General features: G+C 39.4%; 1 protein-coding gene across 1 annotated transcript in view; it reads left to right on the forward strand.

Annotated features, from left to right (window-relative positions):
• galnt13 (polypeptide N-acetylgalactosaminyltransferase 13) overlaps positions 1-24,589 on the forward strand; it is a 107,466-nt gene that overhangs the window by 35,693 nt on the left and 47,184 nt on the right. Inside the window, exon 3 of the mRNA XM_073845698.1 lies at positions 11,787-11,955. Within this exon, the coding sequence (XP_073701799.1) occupies positions 11,787-11,955 (169 nt within the window). The remainder of the gene's footprint in view (positions 1-11,786; positions 11,956-24,589) is intronic.

Below are 24,589 nucleotides of genomic sequence, written 5' to 3' on the forward strand. Positions count from 1 at the left end.
TTTAGAGCCCATTCACACTACAGTTTTTCTTGATTGCTTTGACATGGTTAAAGAAACTAGGATCCGCTCAGTTTTCATCATCACTATCTCAGCAGAGCAGAAGACACGTCTTGCAAATGCGTTAACCCTTTCTCATTGGATTGACACATTTTCCCCACCCTTTTGCAAAACAGGTAACACGGATGTCATTCAAGCAGTCCAAACTCCATTGTTTTAGCTATGGTAACCAAACAGAAACCATCTATTACTAACTATTAGAAACTACCTAGATCAGTATGAAATCACTGAAGCACCCATTTGACACTCCTTCACACAAATCTTCAATTAGCAATCAGTCTGCTGGCCTTATAAAAAAAAGTGCCACATCTGTGTTGTTCTTTGCCAGCATGGATGGAGGAGGTCTAACACAGATGAGAGTGAGACACATCGATTAGCTCCGAGGAAGATGAGTCCGTGTGTGAGGTAGAGGTGTAGTTGGAAGGGCTCAAGTTTCAGATGAAATTCAGGCAACTGTTACTGATCACATTATCAATCATGGCTTTTCTCTTAGAGAGGCTGGACAAAGAGTCCAGCCTATACTAAACAGCAACACTGTTGCATCCACTGTCAGAATTTTTCGACAGGAGAACAGGTAATGTTGCTGTATAGTAGATACATAAATATCTTCAGTGATATACTTTATGTAACTGTTTCCTCATTCCCATTACATGTATTCTTTATAGAATCCAAAGGCTAACATTCTCTGGTGGTAGAGGGAAAATTTTTTACAGTTTTTCTTGATTGCTTTGATGCAGCCGTCAACTCAGACTCCACATTTTCAAAACACTTAACACATAGGCCTAAACAGTGGCACTCATGGTCAAAATGACACATTTTTATTTGCAAAAGGCTCTAACCGCACCAAAACATTTAAAATATGTAACAAAAGCAAATTTTAGCTTCAAACAACACAACTTGCAAACAAGTATATGAGCTCTTTCAGTCAATCATTACACAATGGACAACAAAATGCAAAATACAGAACTCAGTGTGAATCAGCGCACCATTGCTTGTCATTGTAGCCTATTGCCAGTGCCATTTGTTGTCTTTCTATATAGGCTGTGTCAAATTTGCCTTTTTGCAAAGAATTGGGTCCGGAATAAGAAATGCTTCGATGCATTTTTTCTTGATTCCATTACATTCAATTTTTTCAAACCGTGTCTGAAACCTGAAGTACTGTAAATATTACAGAGAATACATGTAAACCAAAATACAGTAAAATTTATTGGAGTAAAAGAAATTAAGAAAAAAATAAAATCTATTACCGTAAAGTATAAGCAATCACTGCTTCCCTGATTTCACACAGCCTTATGGCATTGTTTGCCACAACCATGTTTACAACGGCTGCCTCCTGCTCAGCACTAACAATTTTCCCTCTACCACCAGAGAATGGTAGCCCTTGGATTCTATAAACAATACATGTTATTGGAATGAGGAAACAGTTACATAAAGTATATCACTGAAGATATTCCTGCATCTACTGTACAGCAACATTACCTGTTCTCCTGTCGAAAAATTCTGACAATGGATGCAACAGTGTTTCTGTTTAGAACAGGTTGGACTCTTTGTCCAGCCTCTCTAAGAGAAAAGCCATGATTGATAATGTGATCAGTAACAGTTGCATGAATTTCATCTGAAACTTGAGCCCTTCCAACTACACCTCCACCTCGCACATGGACTCATCTTCCTCGGACCCCTCTACCTCTTACTCTCACTCTCATCTGCGTTAGACCTCCTCCATCCATGCTGGCAAAGAACAACATAGATGTGGCACCTTTTTATAAGGCCTGCAGCCTGATTGCTAATTGAAGATTTGTGTGAAGGGGTGTCAAACGGGTGCTTTATTGATTTCATACTACAGTTTTTTACAGACACTAGGACACATTTCTCAATACTTAGGTCACTTTTGCAAAACTCTAAGTCTATGTGGGCTAAACTAAGGATCAGTTATCATTGTTTTGGCACAAAATGCATTCAATGACTACATCTCTCAAATTTCATGAATTCTTTTCTCACTCAGACACAACAACTGCCAAAAATCTTTGTACGTACAGGACATTTTGCACGTGCTTACATACTGTTTTCAAAACTGTTAAACTTATGTTCAAAACAATAACATAATGCAAAACTGAATAAGACAGCAAAATTTAACAGCAATATTTTATTGAAACATATTTCAAATCTAAAAATGTGAGTAGATTAGCATTACTATTGTATCTGTATCAGTGGATGGTGTGTATACAAATTCTTGTATTTTGGAATTACTTAGTGCAAAAAATAAAAATAAATAAACGACATAAAATATTGACGAATTCTGCATCATGTCTGATTCATTCCAGTAACATATATTGCAGTTATAAACAATATACATATTTCAATTATAAACAAAGATGTGTCCTTGTTTTACACAAGAAAACACTGTGTAATGCTACATGTTGTTACTGTTTTTTAGGTCATTGTTTTGTGGGTGACAAAGTGTGTTTGTCGGCTGTCAACCTTTGCTAGTGTTCTGGAAGAATGAGTTTATTTGAGACCTGAATAAAGTGTTTTGGTAGTTGTAGTGCATTTTGAATGTGAAATGAACTGCTTTGCCAAACTGAAAGTCAGTTAGGAAAATTGTGTGAAGAGTTTTGCAAAAGTGACCTAAGTATTGAGAAATGTGTCCTAGCGTCTGTAAAAAACTGTAATCTAGGTAGTTTCTAATAGTTAGGAATAGATGGTTTCTGTTTGGTTACCATAGCTAAAACAATGGAGTTTGGACTGCTTGAATGACATCCGTGTTAACTGTTTTGCAAAAGGGTGGGGAAAATGTGTCAATCCAATGAGAAAGGGTTAACACATTTGCAAGACATATCAAGTCAAGTCAAGTCACCTTTATTTATATAGCGCTTTTAACAATACAGATTGTGTCAAAGCAACTGCACAGTATTTAAACAGAACAATAGTGTGTAAGTAACGCATTATTGTAAACAATCAATTTTCAGTTAAAGGCAGTTCATCAATGAATTCAGTGATATCATCGTCAGTTCAGTTCAAATAGTATACGATATCGCTGGAAAGTGTCCCCAACTAAGCAAGCCAGAGGCGACAGCGGCAAGGAACCAAAACTCCACAGGTGACAGAAATGGAGAAAAAAAACCTTGGGAGAAACCAGGCTCAGTCGGGGGACCAGTTCTCCTCTGGCCAGACGAAACCAGCAGTTTGTACCAATGTCTGATTGTAGAGAACTCATCAGGATCCTGTGGTGTAGCGCCGATGGCCATCTAGGTTGGCGAGGTCTTTAGTGATGATCCGTCTCTGGAGCTCATCTGGTTGACATCCATGGCTATTGAAGTCATCTCCAGGTGGTGATCCATGATCTAAGCTGGGTGCGGACTGGATCCGGGGGACTGCAGTGACCATCTGATCCGGATACAGGCTGGGTCTGGTGGCTACGGTGACCTCGGAATAAGAATGAAACAGACTAATATTAGCGTAGATGCCATTCTTTTTACGATGCAACGACTGCATCAGATGTTATGGGAGGTGTTTTCGGTTCCGGCTGACCTAATTAATGCAGCCTAACAATCCTTTAACGGATTTGAATTATAGGAATGTGTTAATATTTTATGTGTAAGCCAGGTTAAAGAGATGTGTCTTTAATCTAGATTTAAACTGACAGAGTGTGTCTGCCTCCCGAACAGTGTTAGGTAGATTGTTCCAGAGTTTAGGCGCTAGATAAGAAAATGATCTGCCACCGGCAGTTGATTTTGATATTCTAGGTATTATCAAATTGCCAGAATTTTGAGAACGCAGCGGACATGAGGGACTATAATGCGATAGAAGCTCGCTCAAGTACTGAGGAGCTAAACCATTGAGGGCTTTATAAGTAATTAGCAAGATTTTAAAATCTATACAATGTTTTATAGGGAGCCAATGCAGTGCTGACAGAACCGGGCTAATATGGTCATACTTTCTAGTTCTAGTAAGAACTCTAGCTGCTGCATTTTGGACCAGCTGGAGTTTGTTTATTAAGCGTGCAGAACAGCCACCCAATAAAGCATTACAATAATCTACCCTTGAGGTCATGAACGCATGAATTAATGTTTCAGCATTTGACATTGATAGCATAGGTCGTAATTTCGATATATTTTTAAGATGGAAAAATGCGGTTTTCAAATGCTAGAAATGTGGCTTTCAAAGGAGAGATTTCTATCGAATAGGTCGCCTAGGTTCCTAACTGATGACGACGAATTTACAGAGCAGCCATCTAGTATTAGACTGTGTTTTAGGTCATTACTTGTGGAGGTTTTAGGTCCAATAATCAACACCTCTGTTTTTTCAGGATTTAACAGTAAGAAATTATTCGCCATCCAGTTTTTAATATCAGCTATGCATTCTGTTAGTTTTTCGAATTGATATGTTTTGCCAGGCTGCGAAGAAATATAGAGCTGAGTATCATCAGCGTAACAATGAAAGCTAACACCATGTTTCCTGATGATATCTCCCAAGGGTAACATGTAAAGTGTAAAAAGTAATGGCCCTAGTACTGAGCCTTGATGTACTCCATACTGCACTTGCGATTTAAATGATACCTCTTCATTTCTTGCCACAAACTGATGACGGTCTGATAAGTACGATTCAAACCAAGCCAGTGCACTACCATTAATGCCTACATAATTTTCAAGTCTATTTAAAAGAATGTTGTGGTCAATAGTATCAAATGCAGCACTAAGATCCAGTAGCACTAATAGAGAGATGCAACCACGATCGGTTGACAAGAGCAGGTCATTTGTAACTCTAATAAGAGCAGTCTCAGTACTATGATATGGTCTAAAACCTGACTGGAAATCCTCACAGATACCATTTTTCTCTAAGAAGGAGCATAATTGTGAGGATACTTTTCTACCTTTTCTAGTATCTTTGACAGAAAAGGGAGATTCGAAATTGGTCTGTAGTTAATTAATTCAGTGGGGTCAAGTTGTGGTTTTTTAATGAGTGGCTTAATAACAGCCAGTTTGAAGGTTTTGGGGACATATCCTAATGATAGTGACGAATTAATAATATTCGGAAGAGGATCTATGACTTCTGGAAGTACCTCCTTTAGTAGCTTAGATGGAATAGGGTCTAACATGCATGTTGTAGGTTTAGATGATTTAACAATTTTATACAATTCTTCCTCTCCTATAATAGAGAATGAGTGGAATTGTTCCTCAGGAGATCTACAACGCATTATCTGATGCGATACTGTAGCGGGCGGCTGTATGGTTACAATTTTATCTCTAATAGTGTCTATCTTGGAGGTAAAGTACTTCATAAAGTCATTACTGCTGTGCTGTTGGGAAATGTCTGCACCTGTTTCTGCTATATTTTTTGTTAATTTAACCACAGTATTGAACAAATACCTAGGGTTATGTTTGGTTTCTTCTAAGAGAGACGAAAAGTAATCCGATCTGGCAGTTTTTAATGCTTTTCTATAAGATAAGTTACATTCACGCCAAGCAGTACGAAAAACCTCTAGTTTTGTTTTCCTCCAGCTGCGTTCCATTTTTCGTGCTTTTCTCTTTAGGGCGCGAGTGTGATCGTTATACCATGGTGTTACACTGTTTTTCTTAAGCTTTTTAAGCGCACTGGAGCAACTGTATCTAAAGTGCTAGAAAAGAGAGATTCCATAGTTTCTATTACATCATCAAGTTTTTCTGAGCTATTGGATATGCTGAGGAATTCAGATAATTCAGGAAGATTACTTACAAAGCAGTCTTTTGTAGTAGAAGTGATGATTCTACCGTACTTGTAGCAAGGAGTTGAATTTACAGTTTTAGCTATCCGGAGTATACAAGAGACTAGATAATGATCTGACATATCATCGCTTTGCTGCAGAATTTCAACACCATTAACATCAATTCCATGTGAGTATTAAATCTAGAGTATGATTTCGGCAATGAGTAGGACCTGACACGTGTTGTCTAACCCCAATAGAGTTCAAAATATTTATAAATGCTGTTCCTAATGCATCTTTTTCATTATCAACATGGATGTTAAAATCACCCACTATTAAGACTTTATCTGCGGCCAACACCAACTCGGATATAAAATCAGCAAATTCTTTAATAAAGTCTGTATGGTGCCCTGGTGGCCTGTAAACAGTAGCTAGTACAAACGTCACTGCGGATTTATCATTAGCACTTGTTTCTCTGGATAATGCTATATGAAGCACCATTACTTCAAACGAGTTATATTTGAAGCCCTTTCTCTGAGAGACATTGAGAATATTGCTATAAATAGTAGAAACACCTCCCCCTTTACCTTTTAGACGCGGTTCATGTTTATAACAGTAATCTTGGGGGGTGGACTCGTTTAAAATAATGTAATCGTCTGGTTTTAGCCAGGTTTCTGTCAAACAGAGCACATCTAGCTTATGATCAGTGATCATATCATTTACAAAAAGTGCTTTCGTAGAAAGGGACCTGATATTCAATAAGCCAAGCTTTATCAATTGTTTCTCTGTATTATATATATTTTTTATTTGTTGAACATCAATTAAATTGTTAGTCTTGATTTGATTCAGGCGTTTTTTGTATTTTCTTGCTCGGGGAACAGACACAGTCTCTATAGTGTGATATCTAGGTGAAAGGGTCTCTATGTGCTGAGAATTAACTGATTTCTGTGACGTGAGGCGGCTAGCAGACGGTCGGTTTAGCCAGTCTGTCTGCTTCCTGACCTGGGCCCCAGTTAGTCAAGTGCAAACACTAAGACTATGTGCCATATTTCTAGATAGGAGAGATGCTCCACATCCGGAGGGATGAAGACCATCTCTTTTCAACAGGTCTGGTCTGCCCCAGAAACTCGTCCAATTGTCTATGAAACCTATGTTATTTCGTGGGCACCACTTTGACATCCAGCCGTTTAATGATGACAATCTACTGTGTATCTCGTCACCACGGTAAGCAGGGAGGGGACCAGAGCTTATTACAGTGTCTGACATCGTACTTGCAAGTTCACACACCTCTTTAACATTATTTTTAGTGATCTCCGACTGGCGAAGTCGAACATCATTAGTGCCGACGTGAATAACAATCTTACTAAATTTACGTTTAGCATTAGCCAGCACTTTTAAATTTGCCAAGATGTCAGGTGCTCTGGCTCCCGGTAAACACTGGACTATGGTGGCTGGAGTCTCTATTTTCACGTTCCGTACAATAGAATCGCCAATTACTAGAGCACTTTCATCAGGTTTCTCAGTGGGTGCTTCACTGAGTGGGGAGAACCTGTTTGATGTTCTGATCGGAACGGAAGAGCGGTGTTTTGACCCGCGACTATGCCGTCTCACAGTCACCCAGTTGCCCTGCTGCACGGGCGCTGTAACTACCGGAACCGAACAATGTACAGGGCTTTCTGAGCTAGTCGCATCCAAAACCGTATCTAAGGCTCTCACATTCTTACTATCTTCTATTAAAGTTTGAATGCGTGATTCCAGTTCTGAAATCTTCTCTGTCAGCCTGACTATATTCCTGCATTTATCACATGTATAAGGCTCACTGCTGACAGAGATAGATAAGCTATACATGTGGCAAGCAGTGCAGACAACAATTGTAGGAGAAGAAGCCATTACTCACCGTGATTGTGGAATGATTCCAACTTACCACTGTTGTTGTTTGAATTCCTGAAGAAAAAAAAAAAAAACAGAACGGAACCGGCTAAAGGAGTACTAACGGTATTAAACACGAGAGAAAAAACGTGAATGGAACGCAGATGACAAGCTAACCGGCTAACGCAATGCTAAATATAGTAAACAAGAGTTAAAAGCCTGAATGGAGTGCGAGTGGCAAGTTAACTGGCTAATGGAATGCTAACGTGCTGCACTCGTGATTATAGAATAAGGCGAACGATCAAATTAGTCAGATTAGTTTGATGGATAAGATCAGAAATTAAGTTAAGCTAAATCTATCAATTTAAAACGGCAGAATTAACAATAAGATAGAGAATCCAACAGAAAAACGAAGCTGCAGGGAGCAACAAACACAGACCACTCTGCAGCAAGGCAAACAGGAAGCAGGGAAACAGCGAAACAGCGACACCCACAGGACAGGAGTCCTACAATTACACCAAGTCTTCTGCTCTGCTGAGATAGTGATGATGAAAACTGAGTGGATCCTAGTTTCTTTAACCATGTCAAAGCAATCAAGAAAAACTGTAGTGCTGAGCAGGAGGCGGCCGTTGTAAACATGGTTGTGGCAAAAAATGCCATAAGGCTGCTTGAAATCAGGGAAGCAGTGATTGCTTGTACTTTACTGTAATAGATTTTATTTTTATTTTCTTAATTTCTTATACTCTAATAGATTTTACTGTATTTTGGTTTACATGTATTCTCTGTAATATTTACAGTATTTCGGTTTACAGACACGGTTTGAAAAAATTGAATGTCATGGAATCAAGAAAAAATGCATCAAAGCATTTCTTATTCTGGATCCATTTCTTTGCAAAAAGGCAAATTTGACACAGCCTATATAGAAAGGCAACAAATGGCACTGGCAATAGGCTACAATGACAAGCAATGGTGCACTGATTCACACTGAGTTCTGTATTTTGTATTTTGTTGTCCATTGTGTAATGATTGACTGAAAGAGCTCATATACTTGTTTGCCAGTTGTGTTGTTTGAAGGTAAAATTAGCTTTTGTTGCATATTTTAAATGTTTTGGCGCGGTTAGAGCCTTTTGCAAACAAAATGTGTCATTCTGACCATGAGTGCCACTGTTTAGGCCTGTGTGTTAAGTGTTTTGAAAATGTGGAGTTTGAGTTGACGGCTGCATCAAAGCAAACAAGAAAAACTGTAATACGTCATGTGACGCATATCGTACCAATAGATATCTATGTTTATACCAGTAATTGTACCTGTTATGTGCTATTCACTGTCATGCTGCTGCTTAAGAGATTTACCTTGTACACTCTTCATATTACAGTCCTAAAATGATGGCAGAAAATTTACTCACAGTTGCTGTCATCATGTTTTGTCCTGCAAAACATGATGACAGCTGCTTTTCAGACAAAATATGATGCAACATTGAAGCGTCAGTGAATGATGAGATATTTCTTTAAATAAAATGATCCTGCCAGAAGAATTGCGTTAAAACTTATTATGTCTGTTCCGTCTGTATGATCTTTTGGAGGCTTTACGTATGCGCAGTAAGGCGAATTTAACGTTTCCACATGTTTCAGTGTGGACAAGAAACTTTTGGAAAACGCCCGGAAACGCTAGTATGGACGGAGAGCATTTTAAAACAAAAACTCCGGATTAATGTAGATGTAGCCTTACTGAGGACAAGTGGACAAGTGAATGTTAGTTGCTGAAAGTCAGAGTGAGTTTGCAGATTTTGTACAGTCTGAGTTGACAGACTTCACAGAAAACCGTGTAATGTATGATGGGTAAAGTCCCAGACCCCATGTCATTCCAAGTCCGTAAGGCCCTCATATGACATTAGTGGTTCAACCACATGCACATTCCATCGTGACACTCTCATGAATGCAACAACATGATGGTGAGTAATTAATGACAATTAGTTTTTTTCCAGGTGAACTATTCCTTTAAGAAATGCGTTTTTGGGGTGTTAAATGGTGGTGCAAATACCAGTAAATTACTAGTGTTTAAAATCTGAATTTCCATTCATCTAGTGTTTTCTAGCCTTAACTTAACCGTAACCTTAATAACTTATTGTTTTAAAACTAACTTTCTTCCACTATCTCTGATATCTTAAATTATTATTTTTACATTTTTTAATTAACTCAATGCACAAAGGCTACAAGCATTGCTGTCTTGGAATTTGTCTAAAATGTGGCTTTTGCATTGGGATTGTGACTCTGATGTCTTAAAATACTGCTTACAGGGGCATCTTAATAGGTTTTGGAACAGAGCAATAGTGTCCATAATGGGACAATGCTTCCAGATTTATTTCAATGACATGATATTATGAGCTGTCCTTGTGCCCAAATGGATGCTATTTTTGGATTAAGCAGCTAAGTAAGACAGCAGTGTATGAGGGTATATCAAATCCCCCGGTGTTCTGCTTTGAAATACTGTGAAGGTTGAAGAGAGACGTTAAGAAGTAGTGTTGCAGAGTTTCATTCTTGCCGTTATTCTCAGAGACCTTGATCAGTTGCTCTTCGTCATACTGCAGTCACAGCACTCCCGCATATGTTGGCGTGTTTTGCTGCACTCTATATCATGTGCAGTACTCTGTCAGTACGCATTAGGCAGGGTAATCAAGCCTAAACTTGCCTTTGCAGACCACCAGGTTCACCCTGACTTCTTAACAGAGAAACCCATCAAACCAAACAAGCCATTAATATGGCCTGTGATTGGCTGTGAGAGGTTTCAATTGAAACCTCTTAACCTGATCCGCCGCAGATGGATCTATAGCCCTGGGAGAGCTCAGACTGTAGGTTTATAGAAGGACACGGTGATAAATATAGGGGATGGAGAGCAGTCTCTAATAATATTGTATAATAAAAGTTGTTTAGATCCCATCTTATAATTGTGGCGGTAAGTTTTGCAAGTGCAAAATCAGTTACATTTTCTTCTAAACATCATATACCAGTACCAGAGAGCAGATGTGGGCTTAACCCTATAAAGCCAACTGTCTCATGTTTGGTTTATTTTTTTTTATTTTTTTTACGTTGAAGTAAACATAAAAATTACTTTTATATTATTAGTGATATTTCAAAATGAACATTTACTGACCTGAGGCAAGTTAGGTTTACTTGATTATCCTTAAATCTTTTAGAAAAAGAAAAAAAAAATCAGTTGTGAGTATAAAATATAATACATCAAGCTTTTGGAGAAAGCATATTTGTATACATCTTTCATTCATAATTGTATTGCATATGCTAAAAAAAACCTTCATAGCTTTGATCAAAAAAGTAAATATTTAAATACCATTTTACTAATATTCACATGCATTATATGTAAATAACGCATGATAAAAAAAAAAAAAAAAATGTTGATTGTGTTTTTGCCTGAAAGTGTTCGTGTTGATTTGCTTGCTGTCTTTGTAGTCTCTGTTTGATAACAGTGTTAAGTCAAATTCCAAGGACAGAAAGTGTCTGTGTTGACAGATCCTATAACATGGATCAATGGTTCAGAACACTGCTGCCAGTTTAGACGGGTTTTTGCTGCAGCTGAAAATCTGCTTTGTGTTTAATTCAAACCAAACCATACAGGTATATCAGTGTACAGACAGTGTATGTTTTTGTGCTTTTCTGAGCTTCATTTAAATTTGTAATTATTATTATTTACTTTACTATTATTTATATTCATTTATATATTCATTTCTATTTATACTATAGTTATTTTAATTTGTAGTCCCTTTATCTTATATTTAAGTCAACATGAAACAGTTTTTGCAATCAGTTTTATTTCCATATGTAAATTAAAAAATAAAAATAATAGTAAATTGCAAATATTAACTTTTAAGGGAAACTAATGTTAAACAAGAAATAATGAAAATTTTGTACAATTGGATTTTTTTTTAAATGTATACTGAAAGGCTGACAATTGATGTCTATATGACAGGTGGTTGGAGAAGGGTTTGTAACGTCAACTGAAATTGAATTGCACATTACACTTTTGTAGATGTCATAGCTGACACTTTTTCTAACAAACCAAAATGAGAGAAAACATGTGGAGCAAATATATGGGCACATGGTTTGAACAGAGTGCTATGCAATTTATATAAATATTCCCCACTGACTGTCGCCATGCTTTGTGTTTCAGCTGTGATGTCCCGCACCCATGAGGCTCCAGGTGAAATGGGGAAGGCAGTGACAATTCCCAAAGAAGAGCAGGAGAAGATGAAAGAGCTCTTTAAAATCAATCAGTTCAACCTGATGGCCAGTGACATGATTGCACTTAACAGGAGTCTACCAGATGTCAGGCTGGACGGGTGAGTGTGTGTTTTTGTTCAGACGAGTGCTCCATGATCACATTAATGACACTAATCACATGATCCAATCAGCAGCCATGGCAATCTCAACAACACAAATATGCATTTATTAGAAAGACAATGACAAGAAACACAAACAAAAATAGCAGTTTTTTTTTTTTTGTAAGCAATAATTTGTTGTCCTCATAACCAAAACGTCTGTGGCTAGTTGAATTTTCTGTATTTATGGGATTAATAGTATGTGTGGTTACCTAGAAATGAATGGTTAAATTTTCCATCAGCCCCATTACTCTCTTTAAATTAGAAACTTAACTTTTCACATGGGAATCCCTGTCCTCATGGGAAATAAGCGTGCCTCAAGGACGTACACTATACACAATGAAACATTTTCACAGTATTAATGTAATTTTTTAAGGGGAGACACTGCAGGCAAAAACATTGTTTTTTCATGCACCTGTCAAGTTTGAGATTTTGAGTTTTTTGTTTTTTGTGTTTTTTCAGACTAGTGGAAAGAAAACATCCAAAAGACACTGTTAAGTGTTTCTTTTATAGCACTTTATCTATTTGTGTCAATAGATTTCAATTACAATACATATTTTTAAAAGCCGTTTTCTTAAAATCTCCTAAATTCTAAAAATTCTCCTAGACAGAGCCATAAATCTGCACTTCAGTAGCACTGACACACACCAAACATTAAATGTTCTGCCTGTTCTAAGTATTTCCTGAACTCCACACATTATGATAAATGCAAGGTATTCTTTTACAAGCTGCTATTTCATATAGAAAGTGACTTAGTTTGCATCTCATCCCTAATAAAAGAGAGAGAGTATTTTCTGACTCAATGCAATATGGTATTTGTCACTGCAGTGGTACAAGTTTTGTGGTTTTTTACAGCCACATTTGAAAGCTAGCAATTTCTCTAGGAGAAGGGCAAGATGATGAACTGACAATTTGTTAGTTGTGTTGGTTTTGGTTGGTTGTTATTTTTAGTTGAGCTAAACTATTATAGACAAATATTAACCACAAATGCACAAGGACAGCACAAGTTTAGTTTGTGAGATGGCAAAACATACCTTTAAAATACTGAAAGCATCTGTTTGTCTGTCCATCAATAGAATTTAGACTTTGTTAAAATGTGAATGTATTTTAATAGATTTTTTTAGATTACCATTTCACAAGAATAGGTGGTAAAGATTAAAACATACTGTTAGTTACTGTTCATTATTGTTATTATTATTAATTATTGTTATTGTGTAAAATCTTCAGTTTTCATCAATTCAATTCAATTCAATTCAATTCAATTCAATTCAATTCATATTGCTTTATTGGCATGACATACTTGGGTACATATTGCCAAAGCATTGTATACAGCAGAATAAAATCAAAACAAAAATACATATAATATACATCCATAAAAAAAAAAAAAATTCATTCATATATATATATTTATATACACATTAATGGTTCTACTAATGCAGATGTGTTCACTCTTTACTTCTTATTTGGTGACATTTGTAAATATGTTGTGCTACCAAAGAGGAAGTAGGTCCTTCACCAAGTAGTATTTTTAATTTGTTATTTTCATGGAGTGACTGGAACTCAGGAATAATCTGCTGTATTTGACTGTACAGTGAGTCTCTTAGGGATGTGTATTTGTCACAGTGGAGGAGAAAGTGTTCCTGCCTAAACTGCTCCTGATCTACATTCGTTACAGATTCGCTCTTCTTTAGGTAACCATGTCTTTTATGCCGTCCTCTGTCTATGGCTAGCTGGTGGTCACACAGTCTGTATTTGGTCAGTAAATGTCTGTGTGTTATATTCCTGACTGAGACCAGATACTCAGCTAGACTGTACTCTCTGTTGAGTTTCACATAACATTGGAGACGACTTTGGTCTTTGGTCTGTTCTTTCCAATGTTGTATGTATGTCTCCTTTTCTTCATTTAGAATTTCTTTTATTCCTCCATGTTTCTCAAGTTTGGTGATATTGAGTGCCTTGTTAGTCAGATTGGACACCATTACACAAAGATGACTTTTTTGAGCACACATTTTTTGTGTTTTTAGTGCTTTAAAATGAAGAGAATCTTCGGAACTAGAGTTTAAGTGGATCCAAAACTTTAAAACTCTTTTTTAATGATTAGATTTAGGGGAAGACGGCCTAGCTCAGCTCTGCAGGCGTTATTAGGTGTGTTTCTGTGGAAATGAAGGATACTTCTGCAGAACTCCACATGCAGAACTTCTAAAGGGTGTTTGTTCCAATCTTTATGGCTGTAGTTACTAGCTGGGCCCCAGATCTCGCTTCCATACAGGGCAATAGGCAGTATGACACTATCGAAAATCTTTGTCCAAATTCTGATGGGGATATTTATTTTGAATAATTTTGTTCATATGGCATGCAGTGCTCTGCGGGCTTTTACAAGTAATGTTTTTATTGCCACATTGAAATTTCCTGTGGGAGTTAAAACTAGACCAAGATAGCTATATTGTAAAACATGTTGTAGTGTGGTGTTGTTTAAAGTAAATATGTTTATGTTCTAGATTTCTGTTTTTTTTCTGAAATATCATAATCTTAGTTTTTTGGATGTTGACTTCTAAGGTCCAATCATGGCAGAATTTAGTCAAAATGTCAAGGTTGTTCTGGAGACCTTCAGGTGTTTTAGATAAAATTAGCAAGTCATCTGCATATAGTAAATATTTGACTTCTGTGTCAAATAATTGTATTCCAGGACTGTTTGATTGATCCAGTAGATCTGCCAGTTCATTGATATGTTAAATAAAGTTGGGCTGAGGCAGCAGCCCTGTCTCACTCCTCGCTGTTGAGAAAAATAATCAGTCCTTTGCTGTCCAATTTTTACTGCACATTTATTTTGGTTATACATGTTTTTAATTAAGTCATATATTTTACCTCCTATGCCACTTTGAATGATTTTATAAAACAGTCCATTATGCCAAATGGAGTCAAAAGCCTTCTTAAAATCTACGAAGCATGCATATGTTTTTCCATCTTTCTTTTGGTGTACATGTTCATTTATTAATGTGTGTAGTGTGTGAATATGGTCAGTGGTTCGATGTTTAGGAAGGAAGCCAATTTGAGATTTGCTGATGACATTGTGCTGCATTAAGAAAGATGAGATTCGAGAGTTGATTATAGAGCAAAATACTTTTCCCAGATTACTGGTAACACATATCCCTCTGTAGTTATTAGGATCGGTTTTGTCTCCACTTTTAAAGATAGGAGAGATGAGTCCTGTATTCCAGACCTCAGGGAAAATGCCTGAATTCAAAATCATATTAAAAAGTTTGAGTAATGCAGTCTGAAATTCAGGAGAGCTGTTTTTAAGCATCTCATTTTTTATGTTGTCAGGGCCACAGGATTTCTTACATTTGAGGGATTTCAGTTTTCCATTAAGTTCTTGTTGGGTTATTGGATAATCTATTGGATTTTGGTTGGTTTTGATACACGATTCAAGAGCATTCAAATTTTCAAGGACTTTTAACTGGTTGGGATTAGTCAGAGGGTCAGTTTGATGTGAATAGAACTTCTCAAAATAATCTTAACAAATTTGACCATCTTGTATGGCTAGTTCTTGTGGCTTTGTATTATTTAGACTGTTCCAAGTGCTCCAGAACTGACCCTGATCAATTGTGTTTTCAATCTTCTGAAGTGTGTTGTTATAATAATCCAATTTCTTTTGTCTCAGTGTGTTTTTGTATCGTTTGAGAAGTTCTGAGTGCTTTAAGCGTAATTCTAAATTGACTGGATCTCTATGTTTTTGATTTGAAATTAATCGTAACTCTTGTCTCATTGTTTTACAGTCATGGTCAAACCACTTTTCAGAAGGTTTTTGTTTAGCTCTATTTTTGTGTTTATATGTAGTAGTTTCATTTAAATTGGCCTTTTTTGCTATATTTTCAAAAAATTCATTAATATGTTTAATTGCTAAATTTATTCCTTTCCAATTATTATCATATGTTGAATTGTTAAACAGTGTTATGGAATTAACTATTTCATTTGACTTCAATACTTTAAAGTATGTTTCAGCAGCACTATGAGTCCATCTATACGGTTTTTTAAGTTTATGTAGATGAATTGGCTTTTTATGAATTTCTCTTGATCTGATGTTTTCGCCTTTAATGAAAAGATTTATCTGGCTGTGATCAGACAGGGGTGACTGAGCTTTGACGATAAATGCATTGAAATGGGAGGGGCTTATATTTGATATGGCATAATCTACAACACTGTTCCCGAGATTTGAGCTATAGGTAAATTGTCCACAGGAATCTCCTTTGATTCTACCATTGAGTATATAAAGACCTAAAGTTTGACAAAGGTGGGCTACCTCTTTCCCATGCCTATTGACTCCAGTATCCTGGTTATTTCTTCTAGGTAGAGTATTGAAGAGATCTTGGGGTATATGTGTGAACACATGTTTGTCTCCTGAATTATCAATATAGTCTAATTCTGAACCAGTTTGAGCATTTAAATCTCCACATAGTAAAATTTTCCCCAGAGTTTGATATTGATTAATTTCTTCTTGTAATATGTAAAATACTTCATCGTCATAGTATGGGGAATCTGATGGAGGAATATATATTCCACAGATAAAAATGTCTCTATCTAGAATTCCAAAGCTTTTATCTAATTTTAACCAAATGTGATTTTTGCCTTGCTTTACTGGTGATGTAAAAGGAGCAAGGTATTTTTTTATCCATATGACTAAACCACCAGAATCTCTACCACGATGTATTGAGTTGAGTTTCCAGGAGGGCACTATGATTTCAGAGTAACTTGCAGGACACTGAGTGAACACATCTGATCTACACCATGTTTCTGTTAGAATTAGGATGTCAACATTTGTGATGCTGTTTAAAAAATCTGTGTTTGTGCTTTTTAATCCAAATGTTTTGGAGCACAAACCCTGAATATTCCAAAAGCTAATATTTAACATTTTGATATGATCAACAATTAAGCAATACTGCTGTTCATCTGGAGGCAAAAGCAAACAAACCAAAAATAAAAAAAATAAATTCATTCAAATAGATAAATAAATAAATTAAATTAAGTAATAGTAATAGTGGAGCAAGTAAAAAAGGTAGTCAAACTAATTCTAATGACTTAAAATAATAACAATAATAATATAGTAATAACAAAAACATTAATCGAAAATAATAGGTAATCACATTGATAATAATTATTGTGTTGTTATCAGTCATTGTAAATTTTAGTTGAGCATTTTGTTGCAGATAAGGCTTAGCAGACGTTTAATCTCTCCAACATCACTATTGGAAAGTTCCTGAGCTGCTGCTGACAGTGTCTGCTGTGATAGTACCTGGGCATAGCTGGGTGTCTGCTGGGATGGTCCACGGCGTTGGGACAGGCTTTCAGTGTATTGCTGCCTTTCTTGCTGTCTGTGAGACCATCCTGAAGTCATGGGTAGTCTGTGAAATTCTTGTGGTGGTCTTGAGTGAGATGAAGGTCCAGATGGCTCGAACGGCTGCATTCTTACATTACTTTTTGCACCTTTATAGCCAGCAGTTGGGAAGCGTCCAAGGGCAACATCTTTGATAGTTTTTGCAAAGATCCTGACCCCATGGTCTTATAGAGTTATGATGGACTAGGTGCACATTGGGCAGACTGGAACAGGAGTGACGGACCTCTTCGTTGATCTTATCAATCACAGCGGGTGGGACGTCGAGCCGTGGGAGCAAGGCTGAGAGCAGTACACGTGAAGTGGGGAATGTCTGTGAGGCTTTCTCTGCCATCTCATGCATTGCCTTGGCTGTACCTTCATTTAAACTATGGAGGTCATTCGTACCTGTATGAATGATAATAAGTTGCGGGTTGCCGAGATCATCATTTGTGAGCAGTTCCTGAACGCGTTTTGTGTTTCTGCAGTGGAGCGCTAGAACTCGCTGTCTGGGGAAGAGTTTTCATCCCTCTATCTGTCTCATTGCAGAGAATAAGGTCTTTGTTTGTGGAATATATAGAGACATTCAAGTTACATAATGAAATCCCAGAGAGCTGTTAGAGCAAAACATGCCACATTCATCTGGTGTGTTTGAGTTATGCCACCATTCAGCACACTGAAGGCCATCACCTGCTCCTTCCCTCCCTGCATTCACTGATGTATATTTCTCTTTTCAAGAAACATTTACTGTACATTTTACCAAAGATCTGGCATCTCCTTCCATGTCTTCTAATTTGTTTTAATGCTTAATGGTTTGAGGCAGTTTTACATCCTTCAGGAAATGTGTGGTTTGTGTGACAGTTAAATGCTTCTGTTCACTCCACAATAAAAAATTGATTTTTATATTTCCTGAAAATGTCAGCGGTTATACCTAACGTGTCGAAATAAGTTTGCTATAGCATTATGCAAATTATTTAAGATTGATATTATGTGTTGCTTGTGTGTTATAGATAGTAAAGAGCCCACATCCAAGTCTAGATTTCCTAGTCTTTACATACAGTATGGCACATGGTATATTTAATTTTTAATTTAAATCTATTGGATATTTTTACCATTTTATCATCCACCAGGCAAAATTAATGGCATGACATGACCTGAAGGACAAACAAAATGTTTAAAATGTCAGTTATAAAAGTAGCCTAGAAGCTGCAGGATTTGGGGAAACATTTATGTTCATATATCACAGTTACATACTTAAATGTAATACTTCGGGGTTTTGGGTTTGTTCAAATTACTAACCACAGCTATGAGCAATAGTATTTGTGATGTTTCCCCATAGCAAACACTACTAAGGAATATTTTAGATAAATTAATGCATGAATGAATAATACAATTTGGGTTGAGATTAAATACATTTCCTTAAATTTCCTTAAATAAAGTCTCCCAGAGGAACAGAATTAGTGTAATATTGCTGTAAAAACCCATCAGCACAATGGTTTGTCCCATTCACTCCTGGCTTACAGCAGAAATATCCCATGGCTCTCAGTTGGGTGATATTCATAGATAGATGCTGTATGCCGTCATCTGTAATCTGCCTCCAGTTTGTGCCCTTTTGCCCCCATCCTGTCTATGCACACAAAGAGAGGCAGCGCTATAAACCTCCTTCTCTGCTGCTCATTTATCCCGCTATCTCTTTTCATTCCCTCTGCCGTTCTCTCTGCTTTTCAGCTCACCCGATCTCCAGTGCAGCTTCATGCTTTATTTAGGATCTCCTGGTGACACTCAGCTGCTAGCTACAGATAAAAAAATAATAATTTCCACAAAAATGGGTATACATGATAATTTTCACACAATGCACAAATGTGTCAATTTTTATCCACTACAATTTGGTGCTCGTGGCCAAATTTTTGTTTAATGTAGAGGAGTCATATATATGTTAGGACGTCCACTAAATGAGATGGATACCAATTTTCAACTTAATGGATCATATGGTTGTGGAATTATTGTAGGAGCTGGTGTGTGTCCCCAAATTGTCTACTTGTCTGTGTATATCAAGTATTTGTAGGGCTCTTAATAGTAGGAAATAGATTTTAGAATTTTTAGAATAGAATTTTTTTAAATAGACTGTCTGCTTCTAGCTTTAATCAAGAAGAATATAATTGCTGAAGTTGATTTTATGCTTGTATGGTTTAATCAATATTTAAAAGTAATGGAGAGAAATCGGTGTTGTATCAGTATCAGAGATCAACAGATATTCAATATTGTATTGATGATTTTTGTAAATTAGGACAAATGTGCCTTGAAAACTATGCACAAAATGAGGCCATAATGTCAATCGATCACCCACATACATATAGTAGACCCACGCTTAGCCATATACAGTGCCCTCCACTAATATTGACACCCTTGGTAAATATGAGATAAGGAGGATGTGAAAATAAATCTGCATCAATTATCCTTTTGATCTTTCATAAAAAAAAATCCACAAAGTTCTAACCATTGTAATTGAGGTAAAACAATGGAAACTGGGGGGGGGGGGGCACCAATGGAATACTCCTTGCGAGAACCGAATAATAAAGTTGTCACCTCGTGACCAGTGACGTGTCTTGAACTATAATAAACCCTTAGCACGTCACCTCGATCTCTTAGATCATTCTCGCAATACCGAGTGACCAGAGACTCTGGCGGTCTTCCACTTAGTCATAGAACCACAGTTACATTCGTAACCAGCGTTCTATTTCCTTTCGCTCCAGACCGCCAGAGGCAGTGCTAAAGCACTAGTGGAAGACGAATACCTACGCAGTCACGAGGGATCCCCCTGCGAAGCATCTGGGCAGGCAGAAAGCACTGCAGCACACGCTGCCGGCAAGGGAGTCACATTCAATCTGTAAAGCCCAGGTTGCTGCCGCACAAACTGGGCCAACCAAACTTGTCGTCGTGCTTGTACAAGAGTACCCAAGGCTGTTCCACAGTGATTGGCAATAACTCCCATAGTCTGCAATGTAAGCTCAGTTAAGTCTGTCACCAATGGGTCAGATGAAGTTTCTCTCAGAGAGGAGTGTAGAGCCACAAGCATGTGTGCCAAAGAATTAGAAACACGGCCAAGGCTCGCTGTAGCATTGTATGCACGAGACAACTAATTCATTAGTGCGCCTACACTCTACATTGGAGCAACGTACATTCTCACGAAGCGCCTCATCGGGAGATACAATAAGCGCTGCCACACTAGATTCTATAGGTGGCATGCTACTAAGTCCTACTGTCTCTTGGTCTTGCATTACAGCCAGTATGCGGGCTAACTGATCGGGACGTGTAACCTTCGTTGAATTTTGTAATGCAGACACCAATACAGATGTAAAATCATTGCACTGAGGCATTGTAAATGATGTTCTCTGTGCACGATGCAGAAAAATATTATTAGAACCCACTGCTGGTTGAGAGGGATCTAGATTGATGCGGGCAAGCATAGCTTTTAATGTTCCTTCCAGGGATGCAACAACTGAAGATGACCCACCTGACTTCTCAGATATGGTCTCACTGCCAGAATGCTGTGATTGATCTGCAGGCAGATTCTCCTCAGCACCTGCAGTAACATCTGGAATGGTTTGATGGCAGCCACTGACATCACTTCCAAATCCTGTCCTGTATGCATGGTTGGTGGCGATGTCATACATAACTCAGTCTGAACTTCCTCTCGTGCGTCCGTTTTAGGCTGAGTTTTAGCCAGAAGCGGCAATAACAACTCAACTGCAGAAGACAGCTGATCGACTTTGCGTGCTAAATCAGAAGATCTAGTTCCCCTTCGGGAACGTCGAGCTGCGTCAATACGCTTTGGGAACGCCTCCAGCGTGACCACGCTCTGAATCACGTGTGTAATCAGTCCAATAGAGAAGCGTGTGTGACGTTACGGGTGGGTGACGTCAGGAACCAGGAAGCTATAAAGTACAGGCGGTGAATGCAGCGGGCAGCTTCTGTCTTTCAGTCGCGCTCTGTGTGTGTCTTGTATTCCCTGTTTTTCGTGCCAGTTTGCACGGCTTTCTTTTGAGGGAATATGTCCAAAACAAAATAAGCAGGCAATTTAGAAAGCGTGTTCCCCGTTCCTCGTCTCTTTATGAGCAGGGATTCACACGATTTCTGTTTTGTCTGTCTGGGAGTGAAGCATAGGAGTCAGTTCTCGAGGGAGCTGACTGCCTGTAGTGTTTTCCCCGCGGCTCGGTCCCGTTTTGCCGAGGCAGGACGGGCGCTGTGTTCGCGGGGGTTACACGTCCCCAAATATAGCGCGTTCTGTTTCGGGGTTCCGAAGCCCGCACTGCGGTACTTCGTCCCTTGATTCAGAGCGCGTAGCTTCGCTCCCAAGCGCGCTCTCTCTCTCTCTAGTGAGAATTCGCGCTGCTACAGCTGTCTTTCTCCGAGGAGATTGACGCTGTATGCATATGAGCAGACTATGTATTGATCGTTTGTTTCTCCCTGCTCTCGCCTTTAAAAATAGAGGGCGGGGATTCACGCGATTGATGCGTAGCTTGCTGGGGAGCTGAGCACTCACAGCCGTTCTTGAGGGAGCGGCTGCGTTCATTCATAAATGTGTTCATTCATAAATATGTTCATTCACAAATGTGTTCATTCAAAAGCAATGTCAAAAACTTTTTCCCTTAAATGTGTGAAGTTGAATGTGTAGCTCTGCTCCCATAGTTTTAATTCTGAGGAATTAAAACTATTTTAGGCTACTGGGCGGAGCAGCCTCTGCTTTGGCCATTTATTGCATTCTCACCCTGCACTTTCCTATAAGTTTGTGGATGCTTCTCTGGCTCCTTTGTGATTCCAGGGCATCCATATACTTAATTATAATAATTATAATGACGTTTATTATGCTCTTTCTGAGCATGTGGCAATTCAGCATCGAGATGTTGTTTTCGTCTACATGGAAAGTTGGGGTTAAGACTATAAATACCTAGGGAAGTGTGCTTCCTCCATTACTGAGGACCACTTATCTAGGTGTAATGTGGGATTTGACCACGATGCAGTCACATTTGTCTCCTGCTCGATTTGAATCGGTCCCCATGGCAGTCGAGAGAGTGAGATAAGGCCAGTCACTCACGGTTATACAGTTTCTTAGTAAACTGTTGGGTCTGGAGGCAGCTGCGTCCAACGTATTCCCTTTGGCCTGCTGTATATGAGACTCTCCCAGTGGTGACTCAGGTCCAACGGTTTTTCCCCGAGGGGCAACCTATTTCACATGCTCAAGGTCACGCGGCGAGCCTTTCGGGCTTTAGACATGTGGAAGAAACTATGGTTCCTGTCCAAGACGCTGTGTTGAGGACTCTTGGTCGTCGCATAGCTAACGACGAGTGCCTCCATCACAACATAAGGGGTGGTCATGAGTGACCACTTCGACTAGTATCCTGGAGCCTGTGATCCAGGAACCTGAAGAAGTCGGGGTCTCCCAAGCCTAAGGTCGACCTGAGGATCGTTCCGCAGGCGAGAAGTCCTCGACGAAGAGGCCCTGACAGATTCAGGGCTTCTGTGGGCAGGCCCCCCGGGGCAGTTCAATTTACCCCGGTGCCCTCCAGAGACTGGCCTGCTAGCCCTGCCACCGCGGTGCTTCAGGGCGCAGCAGTCTCTCATGAGCCTCTCTCATTACATCCGCCCGTTTTACGTAGAGGCACGGAGGGGCTCGCCTCTTCTTATTGCATCAGAGGTCAACCTCGAGAGACTGATCTCCTTAGTAGAACATTTTGGCAGCGTGAAACTTCTGTCAAATCTGTCTATGTGGGTCCTGCGTAAAAAAAAAAAAAACCCTGCAGGTTGTGGTTTTGCAAGAAGAAGTGAAACTCTCTTGAAGTAGGTGGCCATCGAGGTGGCTCCTCTTCTTTTTCAGAGAGTTCGCCTTTCTAGTGTTCGCTTTTGGGGCAAAAGTGTACCTTATGCCAGCCTAGGGGGGATCTGACTACAATGCAGACACATCTGTCTCCTGCTTGGTTCGGTCATTCCTCACCTCAGTCGAGAGTCAAATTAGGCTAGCAGTGAAACACCGTCGGCTCAGGACCAAAGGGTTCTCCCCGAGGGGCAAACCCACTCCACATGGTCAGGGTTTCAAGGCGCTGCTCCGCCCCCTAGACTTGTGGAGAAAAACTTTGGTTCCTGTTCTGGGCCCGGTCATGAGTGACCGTTTTGGCCCTGGGTCTATGCGACACATGCCATCCTATTGGCATTTTCATCGCCTAGAGACTAGGCCGCGTTTCTGCTTGTGAAACATTTCCCTAGACCCGATAAGCCCACTTACGGTGAAACACTATTGGGTCTGTTGCCAGCGGCATCCAACATAATATTTTTGGCCTGCTGTACAGCAGTTCCCTGTAGTGGTCCTCTAACAGGAAAAGCATACACCGGGAAGCGGAACATGTTTGTTCGTTAGTGCAAACTGCACCCAATTCACTGCCCAGTAGGATCAGTGCTGGAATCTTTGCAAGCCCGCCTTACGGCCGGTAACACACACTTTACGCTGAAGGGCTACATGGCGGCCGCCGTTGCTTTCCATGCCCCCTTCGGTACTATCTCCCTTAGGAGACTTCCCCCAGTGTCATCCTTCCCCTAGGAAGGTAACAGGATTAAGTGGTTCTCCCTGAGGGGCGAACCCGCTCCACATGATCAGGGTCTCAAGGCACTGTTCCCGCCCCCTAGACATGTGGAAAGATCTTAACTCCTGTTTGGGGCCCGATCATGAGTGATTGTGTGGCCCTGGGTCTATGGAGCACATACCATCTTACTGGTATTTCTATCGCCTGGAGTTCTAGGCCGTGTTTCTTCTTTGGAAACACTCTCTCCCAGACCCCATAGACTGCTGTGTGTTGTTGCGCACCACATCACAGTGAGCGGTCTCCTACCCTCAAGGAGCTCTGCAGTCACGCCCCTCATACGAGCGGCACACCAGACCCTTGTGTGGTTCCAGGTCACACTCCTCTGGAAAGAGAGCAGTTCATATCCTGGACATCTCATATGGGAGCAGTCGTCCTGTTGAGACAGGGGCTGAGGCCCGGGGATTCGAGACCTCCACCCAGTGTAGTGGAATTCTTGGACCTATGGTCTTGTTGGTCGTCCAGCTCCTTTGGGACTGGGGACCATGCTGCAGACACGGTCGAGACCCTCTCTGTATGCCTATCTCTCCCCGATTTCTCTGCTCCTGGGAGTTCTGAAGAAAGTGCGCCGGGACGGAATCCGCCTCCTCTTAGT

This window comes from Garra rufa, chromosome 8, assembly GCF_049309525.1.
Source record: "Garra rufa chromosome 8, GarRuf1.0, whole genome shotgun sequence".
NCBI classification, from domain to species: domain Eukaryota; kingdom Metazoa; phylum Chordata; class Actinopteri; order Cypriniformes; family Cyprinidae; genus Garra; species Garra rufa.